Source organism: Microtus pennsylvanicus, chromosome 12, assembly GCF_037038515.1.
Source record: "Microtus pennsylvanicus isolate mMicPen1 chromosome 12, mMicPen1.hap1, whole genome shotgun sequence".
NCBI classification, from domain to species: domain Eukaryota; kingdom Metazoa; phylum Chordata; class Mammalia; order Rodentia; family Cricetidae; genus Microtus; species Microtus pennsylvanicus.
The window spans coordinates 15,393,652-15,406,048 of NC_134590.1; the positions used below are offsets into that span (position 1 = coordinate 15,393,652).

At 45.6% G+C, this 12,397-nt stretch overlaps 1 protein-coding gene across 2 annotated transcripts in view; it reads left to right on the top strand.

Moving 5' to 3' along the window:
• The first annotated feature begins 698 nt into the window (after positions 1-698).
• Adamts3 (ADAM metallopeptidase with thrombospondin type 1 motif 3) overlaps positions 699-12,397 on the top strand; it is a 199,110-nt gene continuing 187,411 nt past the window's right edge. Inside the window, exons 1-2 of one of the 2 annotated variants that reach the window (XM_075943049.1) lie at positions 699-1,364; positions 2,498-2,525. In XM_075943049.1, the coding sequence (XP_075799164.1) occupies positions 1,296-1,364; positions 2,498-2,525 (97 nt within the window). In that variant the 5' untranslated portion in view covers positions 699-1,295. The remainder of the gene's footprint in view (positions 1,365-2,497; positions 2,526-12,397) is intronic. The other variant, XM_075943050.1, reaches the window with a different exon arrangement.

A 12,397-nucleotide genomic window follows, 5' to 3' on the forward strand; every position in this document is an offset into this window, starting at 1 on the left:
CCCTCCCTGTCTCCCATGGCCACCCTGGTCTACCCCAGAGAGGTGGGTCTGGGATTCCAGCAACTCTCAGGTCGCTGGCTGCCCTTTCGTCCCAGAAAGCTGCAAACCGCACAAGTCACTAGATAACTTAATCTGGCTGTAAGCAAGAGACCCCGAGGCCTGTGTACTCTAGTGATAAACGGAAACATCCGGCTGAGTCAAGAAAGGGAACGCGGTATCTTTGAAAACTAATATAAACGAATAAAGCATAAACAAGAGCTTTGCGGAGAGAGTGCCCCCGCCCCCCACGTCCATCCATGCGTAGGAGGGGGATGAGTGTCTGGAGGAGAAAATCCCCCACGTCCTTGGGCTTCTGTCGGGAGACTTTCCCCTGCCTGGGGGTGGGGGAGAGGAGGAGGGAAATAGGGGAGGCTGGAGGAGGTGATTTCCTCCAGCCCAGGTCTGGTCCCCGGATCCTCCCCCTCCCTCCGCCCGTCGGGATGGGAGGCGCGCCTGGACCCTCCCCGCCCTCGTCCCATCACGGAGACCTGGGGGATGCGGGGTCCAGGCGGCGCTTTCGCAGCCCCCGGCCGGTACGAGCCCTGACCCTGCGCCGGGGGGCACGGGCCACGATGACGTGGGCGCGCGGCGGGAGGGGCCGCCTGGGGGAGGAGGGGGGGTGACTCGGCCGCCTTATTAGCGCCCGGCGGGTCGCGGGCAGAGAGCAGACGGCCGCCGGGACCGAGAGCAACCGGAGCGGGCGAGCGGCCCACTCCTCCCTCCTCCTAGGCGGCCGCCTCCTCCCCTCGTCCTCCCGCCCCCACTGCGTGTGCGGCGGAGGCTCCAGGGCTTGCGCTGCCTCTTTCTCCCGCTCGCTGGGCTCCGGTTCCCACTTTTCCCTGGCTGCCGCGCTCCCGGGACCCGAGCCTTCTCCGTGCTTAGCCTCGGCGGCCCACGGTGCTCCAAGAGCCTCTCCAAAGCAGCCCCGGGGCAGAGAGTGGGACGTCCCGGTCCCTTCCCCCGCTTGGGTCAGCTTCTGCCCGGCTCGCAGTACCTTCTGGCTCCCGCACAGTCGGCTTGGGAGGACTGGGTGAGAAGGTGAAGTGGAAAGGACCGACAGGGCACGGGGCCAGGCGCACAGCTCACGTTGCCTTTTCATTGAGCAAAGCCCAAGATCAATTTTTTTTTTTAAAGCTCTGCAACCCCCCTTCCCCTTCTTCCATTTTCTTTGCGCGTTTTAAAGGAAACTTATTTTGGGGTGGTTTGCGCTGGGGTAGCTGCTTCGCCCAGTAGTTGTGAAGTGCACTCGACTCGTGATGGTGTTCCTGTCACTTTGGTTGATAGCAGCCTCTCTGGTAGAGGTTAGGACGTCAGCTGATGGACAAGTAAGTGGAAAATAATAATAAAAACTCAAACCCAACCTTTTCCCGACAGAGTTCCTCCCCTTCGTCCCCTTCACTCCCTCCCCTCCCCTTGCCACCCTTCTGGGGCGGCCCATGGAGGGCTCGGCGCTGCGCGGGACTTGGGGGGCTTGGGGGCGCATTGCACGGGAGGTTGGGACAACCGTCCTCCGAGAGCCAAGGCTCATCACACCTGGGGCTTCCCTAGCCGGCGGCGACCAGGAGCAGTCCAAATGTCAGACTGCAGCCAGATCGCATCCTAGTGGGGCCATCAGGCTGTCCCCTTTTGCAGGGCGCTCCGGACGCTCTGGGCGCTCTGGCGAAGTTCAGGTTGTGGACCGCGGATTCCGAAGCCCAGAGGATCTCCCTCCTCATGACTCCCAGTTCCTGCGGGTAGCCAGGGACAAGAGGTTTCAAGAAGTCCCCAGGCAGGACCCGGAGCTACCCAGCAGACACGTGTCCTGGGAGGACCGCGGCCGGGCTACAGTTTGACAGTTGGGGAGGGCCTGGGACGTTTCCTGCCCTCTCCTTTTCCGAGGGCAGCCAAAGCTGGAGGCGTCTGCTGCCTCTCCCTCCCCCCCCCCTCCTCCGCACAACTCCTCCTCTTTAAAGCTAAATTGAGTGCAGCTCTGGAGCCTTTCGGCCCTGCCCCCACCCCGTGGAGACTCAAGGTGAAGCTGATGCTCTCTGAAGAGTCTTTGAAGGGGGCTCAGGCTGGGGAGCCTTTTGTAGTAAATCAAATCAGCGCTGAACCGGTGGGACTGAGTGCAGGATTCCTCTGTGAGGTTTTCTAGCCTCTCTGGTCTGGTGACCTAGTATTGGAGTTTTCCGAAGAGGCCATTGAGGGTCACTATTTATTTGACTGGCTTCACAGATACTAAAATTAAAGCCAGCCAACAAGTCCCTTTCTCAAATAGTCATCGAGTTGGCTCAGGCTCTTGTCACAGGAACCTTCTAAGAACTAAGTAAGGTTTATTCAGCCTTCAGGCACCAATTCCAGTCTCTCGGGTCTCCTGATTAACCAGCCTAGGAAAAGCACTGATGGTAGAAATGGCACAGGGCGATAAGATGAAACCCAGTAACTGTTTCTTTTTCTTACCCCCCCCCCCCCCTTCTAGGCTGGGACTGAAGAAATGGTGCAAATAGGTAAGCCTCTTTCTCAGATGTCACCCTTACCTTAGCTGAGAGCAGGGGACAAAAGTAAGCTAAGCCAAAGAATTGTTTCTGAAAGTTTCCTAATTAGTGGTTAAAATAATTCGCAGTCTGGAATCGTTTCTACTCTTCCGCTTTCCGTGGGAGGGTCCTATTTTCCCCAGGCTAAATTATGGTGGTGCCAATATCTCCTGAGCAGAAGCTCCTTTGCTCAGGCATTAATTTATTACTGGTATGCACTGGGAGGGTTATAGCGGGGCTGGAACGTAAGAGATGCCTAAAGTCAGACCCATCACCTTGTGGAACATAGGGAGAAACAAATTTGCTTGTAACTGAAGACAGTTGTAGGAATGCCAGGAAGAAAGGGGAGATGATGAAGAGAGAATTCACATTTTTTCCTTAAGTTTGCCTGCTTGGTCTGCACTCTTGAGTGACTTCTTTTATTCCATAAAAAATATTTCGTAAGATAGTTATCTTTAAGTTAGGTGATACTTGAGTAATACCTGGTACTGTGGGGTCTATTATTCCTATTTTACCGGTGAGGAGACTGTAAAGTTCAGAATACATGGTTTGTAACAGGTTACTCCAAAAATAATGGTCATTTCTTGAGGTTGTTCATAATACTATGTTTTGGATGCTCACGGTTGGAAAGTCAGGCTACAATCAACATCCTATAAAACACATATTAAAAATTATTCTATGTTTATGGGGGGGGGGTTTGCTTGCCTAGATGTCGCTTCACATGTGTGCAGTGCCCAAGGATGCCAGAAGAGGGCATAAGATTCCCTGGAACTAAAGTTCCAGATGGTTGTTAGTCAACACGTGCTACTGTGAATTGAACTCAGGTGCGCTGAAAGAGCACGGAGTGCTCTTAACCACTGTTTTAGTTACTTCTCTGTTGCTGTGAAGAGACACCATGACTAAGGCAACTTAGAAAAGAGTTTATTTGGGGCTTTGCGCTTCAGAAGGTAGAGTGCAGTGTTATCCTAGCCAGGCTGTATAGTCATGGCAGCCGGCAGGCAGCCATGATGCTGGAGCACTAGTGGAGAGTTCACATCCTGAGACCCAACCACAAGGGGGAAAGAGATTAACTGGGAATGGCATGAGTCTCTTGAAACCAGTTTGTAATTAATCTTAAGCCTCAGAGTGGTTATTTGGGAACTGGCGGGTAGGAGAAAAGCCTCCAGTTATAGTAAACAAACAAACAAAACCATTGCGTTTAATACATCTAGCTTAGAGAAGGGAAAAAGCCTGGCTAGAAGCGCAGCTGTTGAGGATTGGTGTGGATTGGTGATGGTGGAAGGAGCTGCCATGTCTTGATGCTGCGGCTCAATGTGTGAGAGAGTCCCTTCTGTTCGTGCTGTTTTGAGAAGGATCAAAATTCAAAGTTGCATAGTTTCTCCTCAGACTTTGTGACACCGTGGACCTGTTTATACATGCAACATGCATGTGTGGAAATCTTACTTAGTGTTGTGAGTCTCTTCCCCAGCCTTAGAGTTTAAGAGCAGAACAGAAGGGAGAAGGGTGGCTGAGAACGCACTGCAAACCGCCTGAGAGGTATCAGTCCTGTGGCGATTGATTCCACTCGGCCCTCTGTCTATCTTTTTGAAGGAAAAAAAAAGACCAAACCAAACAAAACAGCATCAAAAACTCAAACCCCCAAGTAGGAAAAAGAACAGTCTTGGTTTTAATGACTTTGCTTATTTCGTTGGCTACTGCAGCATTTCAGGCTGTAACTGAACAGGTGTTTTAAGATTCTTCCCACACACTTTATTCACATAATGAAATGTGTTGCTCTGCTGGTGTTTTCAGATAGAATCAGGATGCTCTCACATAAGAGGCTGGGACTGGCTTTGGTCCAGACCCTTTGTTAGTATCAGTTACTTCCGGAGTCCTTTCTGCAGTAAAGAAAACAGTGCAGGTGCGCCTAAGTTTAGCTTGAAGGTGATGAGTCAGCAGCCTGGCAGGGGTGCTCCTGGTGCTCCTAGGATGTATTTCTAGAGGTTTATAGCGCTTGTCTCTGTACTCCTGTTCTGTGGGGTTCCTCTTTGCCATTGTCATTTTATTTACCATACTCAAGTGTAACGACAATGAAAACAACAGCATGAAAGATCCCGACCTCTGAGTCTTGTGCTCATGAAATAGAGCCATCATTCATAGTCAATGACCTGACTCTGTGGAGCTTTAAAAACGCTCTGTGTCAGAAAATCTTAGCCGCAGTAAGGTTATTTGCTGTCTCCATTTGAAAAGAGACTTACAGATTCAGGAAGATGCACTTCTGTGCACTTCACTCTCTTTCAGTAGCCACTGACTCTGTGGAGCTTTAAAAATGCTCGGCGTCAGAAAATCTTAGCCGCAGTAAGGTTATTTGCTGTCTCCATTCGAAAAGAGACTTACAGATTCAGGAAGATGCACTTCTGTGCACTTCACTCTCTTTCAGTAGCCACTCATTTGAAAGGTGGGTCTATGCAAGAGCCTGGGAGTACTGTTTGATTGATGATACATTAGGAAAGACTAAAGCAGTCTATGAAAAAGTATTGATGTATTTATTACTTATATCTATTGCATAACAAATTGGCTACAGAAATTCCATAGCTCTGAATGGCTTCTGAGTATATTTCAGGAAGAGATAAACATAATTTAGCCATAAACCACAAACTGTGGAGGAGACAAATTTGAAAGGCGTTAGAGTTTATTATGCTCGCAGGGTCTATATTCAGAGTACAACCTGCTGCTGCTTATATAGTGTGTACTCGTGTGCGTGGATCCATAAGCAGAATGTTACTAGCACCCTTGTCCCTCTCTCCACCACCTTCCTGGTGTTGATTCCTCATTGAAGGTAACCACACTCCCGATGGCTAACAGGGTTAGACTAATTTTGCCCAGCTGTTCTGCTTTTTATAAAAGAAAATTATACCATATTATTCTGTAGTATATGGCCTACAATGGCAATTAAAATCTATATGACATGTCATAACCTACTAGAGTAGGGAAAGGATTTTATTTAGGTAGAGAGAAGTAGGTTTATAGTGGAGGGAATGGCAGGGTAGAATACATTAGATTCCTCACCTAGGTAGTCTTATAGGGGATATGGCTGCTTTCTTAGCCAATGGGAAAAATACATTCTTGCTATGTGGGGAAGTGTGATTCTTTCTAGGGAAAGTAGGGAAATAGATTTTGAACCCTGATCTTGTCTGGGTCTGTTTGTCAAGTAGTGAAAAACACCTATCCTTCTCCCGAACCTATGCATGTTGAAGTATATTCGTGTATGTATGGTCAAGCGTGTTTCATTAGCTCACTGGCATGTTTCTGCCGCCTGTTGGAGAGCTCTTTCTTGTCGGAGTCAGCACATGCTCTTAGTGGGTTGCAAGGGAGTCATTGCGGGCATCTGGCTGACTGCCTTAATTGGGTTAGGAGGCTTACGCTGTGACACACGAGGGTTAGGAAACAATTAGAGTTCTGTAGAGATTGGAAAATCTGAAAAAAGAATCCTCAGTCTCTTTGTTTTGAAACCATCACTTTGCTATTCTCTGGGCATCATTTGAGGAAGGCTCATGATACTGCATGAAGCTGTCTTTCCTCAGCAACCCTTGTTGGAGGTGGGACATGTTTATTTATTTATTATTTATTTATTTATCCATTGCATTTCATTCTTTAGAAAGGAGCTTATCTTCGTCCACTCAGACATCTAGTTTTCTAAGAAATGCTTTGTCATCATTGGGATTTATCTATATCTATATATCTATCTCTATATCTATGCATAGTTTTCAGAGTTTAGTGTGAGTCACTTACCCGATGATTGACATGGAGTAAAGAAACACTGTCACTTCTTACCACATGAAAGCCAAGACTCTGGTTTGAAGATGGCTTTGTCTTAGCACATACAGCACAGTTGGTAGCTGTCATCCACAGACACTCATTGCTCTGTGACTAGCTGTTGCAGGCAAGGCATTATTACATCAAGATCTCTCTATGTTCTGGATTTCCTTAAATGCTTTTATCCTGTGCCTTTCTTCAGGTTTAGTGAGTCCCCATGAAAACAGCAAATATGACAATGGCTATCAGTTAATTGTTCAATGTTAGCAAGGCATCTTGTGACTACTTTTATACCACCCATTCATTTTGCCTGCTTTGCCTACAGTCTGCTTGGGATGTAACCCCCCAATTGCCTGCTCCCCCTTGTAACTGATGATTGCTGTTACCGTTGAGCTGAAAAATTTCTTGTCCATGCTTTTGCTGTTCTCTTGTTGCTGTCTCAATTCATATGGTAGTGCCTAGAAATGTTAAGAAAACCCTCAAGGTCACCCCTGCCTCAGGATGACGAACTTCAAACATTCCTTGCTTGTGAGAGGCCAACTCAGACCGCCTTGGAAACCCATTAGGGATAGTTCCAAATGGCCTGGTAAAATTATGAGTGGTTTTGGGATGCAGAATCTGGTTATATCACTTGGACTGTCTACAGGGATGACTTCTACGGAGTTCATTCTTTCTGCAAAAGGATTGCTGTTAGCAGTGAAGCCTCTCCTTAGCAATCCTGCAACGGAATACAGATCAACTTTTATTCCTTACTTATATCGGCGCCCCTCCCGGCAAGCTGTGATTCTCCTGTGTTGATTAGAGATGTGCTACATGTGTGCACTGTGGTTATCTTTACTGTTTCTGTGGCCTCTGGAACTCTGATAGTCAAAACCCAAAGAACTGACAGGTTAGCCATTGTCACCCACTGTTCCTTTAATTGCAGTCTTTTAGACTTTAGATTTTTGGGTTGGGGTGTTCAGCTGGTAAAGTGTGTGTAGATGTTCCAAAGTCCGAAAGAATAGACACCACAGTGTTAAACATTTTGGATAAGTAATTATCAACATGTATACACAGAGCATAGTTGGTATGTAGTCTGGTTGGAATTACTCGCGTGATAATATGTTTTTGTATGAAGAAAAACTGATTTGGCATATTTGTTTTTGTTTTCCATATCCTTACAAAACTTCTTGCCAAAGACACTGAATTCCATTTTGCTAATTGTACATAACTTGATAATTATTTTGCTTATGGTATCTGCTTTCCCATAGTATTGAGATTTGCCACCTGGTGTTTTATATAGGTCATTACCTGCATTTCAAGTGACTCCTTAAAGAGAAATCCCCAGAGGTTGGTTTCTAAGCAGATGCACATCATAAATTTGTGGGAAAAAAAAGTATGGAATAAACTCCCTGCAAGTTTGGAGTAAACTGGCTTTAGAAAGCGTAGTTAGAAATTTTGGCTTTGTTTAAATATTAGAATACACTTAAAACGTTTAAGAGTCTGAAAAAACAAGGTATTTATCATTTTTGTTATTGCAAATACTCAATAAATATGAACAGTTATGTAAGTGTGGTTTTGTAATTTTATGAGAACTTTGGGAAAATGCATAGACTAGAGGGAGAGCAGAAGCAAAATAAAATTCAAGACTTAGGTCTTTAAAATGGATAGCGGAGCTGGGGAGCTCCTAGCACAAGGAATCTCCGATCTCACGTGGAATTGATCCATCTTAATTTCTCAAGTAGCTGCGCCTGAGCTTGGTGACTAACTATAATCCCCGAGGCAGAGTTGGTGGTGAAATGTCGTTCTCTTGCTTATAAAAATGACTGCCACAAATTCAGCATGATGAATCAGTGTGGACTTTAGACAGATTGCAGGCAGCTTCAAACAATATATCCTGCTTTAGAATTGACTGGCAAACAAAACTAGTCTTGGAGAAACTTGTAGGTCAAGTAGAATTAAAAATATGAATTCCCCAGCCCTGTGGACTTAGGTACTATCTCTTGTTTCTTATAGTTTTCCTTCCTATTGAGTAAATATATTTATGGAGACAGTAATTGAAATAATCAGTGATGCAAGCTGGAGTTCTTTCTTTTACATGCAAAGTCCATTTTGAAGACTTATTGGTTTCCTATATCTTTACATTATAAAGCGGTCACGGAGCAGGCTGTGCAAACTGTGTTGTTTAAACACGACTGTATGGTGCCTTCCAGTGTTGTTTTCCTGGGTGCAACTTGGGCATGCGGTGCTACTTTTTACTTCTTAGAGGTATCTTCCTTTTATGCGGATTCCTAAGATGCTGCCCCGTGGTGAGCAAGCCAGCCCAACAGCTGTTAGTATTAGAATCTCGTAGATTTGTACTTAGAGAAGGATTTTTTAAAATGTTATTAGTATGCAGAACATATGACATTTGAAAGGGCTTCCCACTTTGATACCATGTAATAACACCCCACACATTTATTTGAAGCGAGGTATTTCGTTCTATTTACTACACTTAGGTCTGCCGCCCATCATGAATTTTCAGGAGCATCAACTTGCTGTGCCCTGGCCTTGTAAGCCATTCAGCCACATAGCATACCATACTCTGTTCGAGAGTTTTATTTTCACAAAGAATCTTCATGCTTGTTTCTCAACGCAGGGTTGCTTAAGTCATTGGAATACAGCAGCCAAGGGTGTTGGGTAAGGAACAAAATGTAAAGTTCTCTCCCTCTGGCTTACTCATAGCTGTGTTCCTGATACGGGCTGAGTCTTTCTCTTCTGGAATGCTTGGGGCTAAAAGTGTGTGGCTTTGAGTTTGGGGGTTCTAGGCTATTTGTGTAGACTTGCTTTTTTGAGTATCCCTAAACCAAACCCCTCAAGTCTCAATGGTTGCATGATTGGGTAACTTTTAAGTGTCATGTGAGCTCTCAGCAAATGTGGGGGTTCTGAGACTACTGGATTCTAAAAAATTTTTGACTGGGATGGAAGACCTTACCTGACTCAATTTTTTCTCTGCACTATTTGTTGGAATTCCCTAGCGTTCATTTCATGGAAAATTCATATAGCAGACCCGCCTTTTTGAATATAAGTGTTAAGAATCCAGTTCTCATAGGTAAACACACACACACACACCACCACCACCACCAACAACAACAAACAATCCAAATCAATAAGATAATCAAATTCAGGCATAGCCTAAGCTACAGTTCAAATTTTGCTGTCACCTCTCCTCCAGCTCCACAGACAGCAGTCTCCTCTCAACCCTGGCCCTTTCACCTCTCTCTGCCCCTGTGTTGTCTTTTTTATTTTCCTACCAGGATTAGCTTGATGTCCCCAAGTTGTCGTAGCATTTGTCATCAGCACCTCTAGTCAGCCATTCCGCATTTTATTTCACTAAAGAGATATCTCTCTCAGGATAGTGATTTACTGAGTCATAAACTTAACCTTGAAATGGTGCCTGTGGCAGGTGAATTAGTGCCCCCCCCCAATTACCTGCATCTAAATCCCTGGAACCTCTGTCTCTAGTAAAGGAGGAGATGGTTGGTAGGCAAAAGCAGGTTGCTAATCACGTGACCTTAAACTAGATTACCCAAGACTGGGTGGTAGTCTTTGTGAGTATAGGAAGGCAGGCCTGAGTGCGCTGGAGGCTTGAGAGCGCAACCGCTCTGTCTGGTGTGGCTTTGCAGACTGGAGAGGAGAGTAAAAGCCAGGTGCCCTCTCAAAGCTGTGGAAGGCGGGAGAAGAGGTTCTCTCCCAGAGTTTCCAGAAGCAATGTGTTCCCACCTGCACCTGCTTTAAAACAGCACAATGCAGCATATAGCCCTTTGAGCAGTCCTGTAGATCATCTCTACAGTTACACTAATCCATTACATTAGAGAGAGAACTGAGTTATCCGGGCCGTGGGACGCGGCCTGCTCCTCCTTACTACAGAAAACTCATAGCTTTTACCATTCATAAACAAAATTATTTTGAATTTTGAAAGTTTAGTTGTCAGGAAGAATGTTTTCATAAATATCTTTCAGAATTCTCTCTGCATTTTTAGCATTATTTTTCCCTGCTTTAACACTTGCGAGCAAATTTTAATGTTTATGGATTTAAATTCTAGATACAGTATTAATCAGTAAGAGTACTATTTCCCTCCAGAAACAGTAAGATGTGTGAGGAAAATTGATTTGTACAATCTGATGTAGCTCTTGGGCCTACGGTTTCTAATAGTGACAGCCAGCCAGTCAAGTGTTTGTTTCTACAGAATCTAAGCTACGAATGCTAACATTTGGGCTTTTGTTCTTCACTTAAAAAAAAAAAAAAAACAACTAACCTCCTTATCTTGTTACCCTGAAGATGTAGCTCAGAAAATACTTGGATACTTCTCTTCAAAGCACATTATTTCCTTCTCTTACCTGATTTAATGTTCCAGAATACTGAAGAATGTGCTGTTTCCCCCTGAGTGACTTTAGAGAACATAAATATTGTACAAATGCAACAAGTATCTATTAAAAGTCAGATTTAAAAAAAATAGGAAGGAGATTTAAAAAAAAATAGGAAGGAGCTGTTATGTTCACAGTTCTTTTTTAATGAGTTTGCTACCCGCTGCCTTTTCGTTTTTCAAATAGCTGTATGAAGAAGCTTGAAGTGTGGAAATAGATGTGTAGCTAAAAGAAAAGACCCTCTGAGAACAATCTGCCCAGAGGGATGAATTGAGGGGACAAAAAGAGGTGGGGCTCTTGGCTGTGTTCAGAATTTCAGCGTGTTCATAATTGCCTGGGAGAGAAGATGTGTGTTCCCTTCCCCATAAGTGTTTATAGCCCTGCTAAGCCCTTCGACATTTGCTGTCCTCTTTAAAGTCCGCTCTTCACCCCGCTTTTCCTGTTTGCTAGAACAGCTGGTCGCTGTCAGTGGTGATGAAAGTTATTCCTTTTTCCCTGGGTTCAGGACTTGGGGGTGTTGTTGCTTGAGCTGCTTCTTCAGCTGCTCTCAGAAATGCTGGTTTGATTTCACTCTCGAGCTTACTGTGTTTCTGAGAATTTCTACCTGATCAAGAAAGTCGCCTATGTGAGCTGCCTCTCCAAAGTGCTGTGATCAGCAGTTCTTGGGAAAGAACCCTATGTCCCTAGGTGGGGGCATAGGGCAAGAATTACTACAGCTTGCCTTGATTTTAGGTCATGTATCAGCCTAGGTTTATGGTCCTTTTGGCCACAGCAGGCAGTCCAGACTGGAGTAGGGGTACAGAGAAGAGTTGCTAGGGAATGAAGGTGGCTTCCTTCTCTTGATGACAATGATAGTAAATAATTTTTTATATGTTCTGATTATGCTGAGTGGAGCTGGCTCTTCACATTGCTTACTTTCTTTGAGTCTTGTGGCCGCCATTGTATGGATCCCCCTCGGTGAGTCTTCATTTTCACAGTTTGCACGCAAGACGCCAAAACACTCATCAGGCTGGAGCCCACACCCAAATACAGGCTTTTCTGACTCCAGACCTTTTGTGCTCAAGTGTCCCACCCAGGTCTCTTCCTTGTCTGGGGAAGGAAGGACGCAAGCATCTCAAGTGGCCCCAACTCCCCATGCCCGGGAAAGCCTTGATATGAATTAGACCATCTAAAATGTCTGGGGCATGGGAAATTAACATTGCCTCAGTGATGTGAACTTTATCATGTACTATGGACATTTGGTATCCTGTATGAGACGCTTGTGTTTCGTTCTATAACATACTTTGAAGGGTAATTGTCACATTTTCCTGTTGTAGCACCTGTGGCTAATCTATAAAGGAAAGGAGATGACTGGGGATCTTGACCAGCCCCACACAGAACACTCACTCCCAAGAAAGCACAATCCCCAGAAGGGCCAGCCTTCCCTTGCTCCCCACTCTCTGAGAAAGGACATTCAGCTCAGTTACTGTCCTATGCCTCTGCCCCAGATGCCTTTTGGAAATCGTGGTCTTCTTGGAGGAAGTATGTCCTTGTGAGGGGGTGGGTTGTGAGGTCTTCCATGCTCAAACTATGCTCAGTGTGGGACATAATCTCCTTCTGCTGCCTGTGGATTGAGGTGTAGGACTCTCAACTCTTTTTCCAGCACCACATCTGCCTGCATGCCAC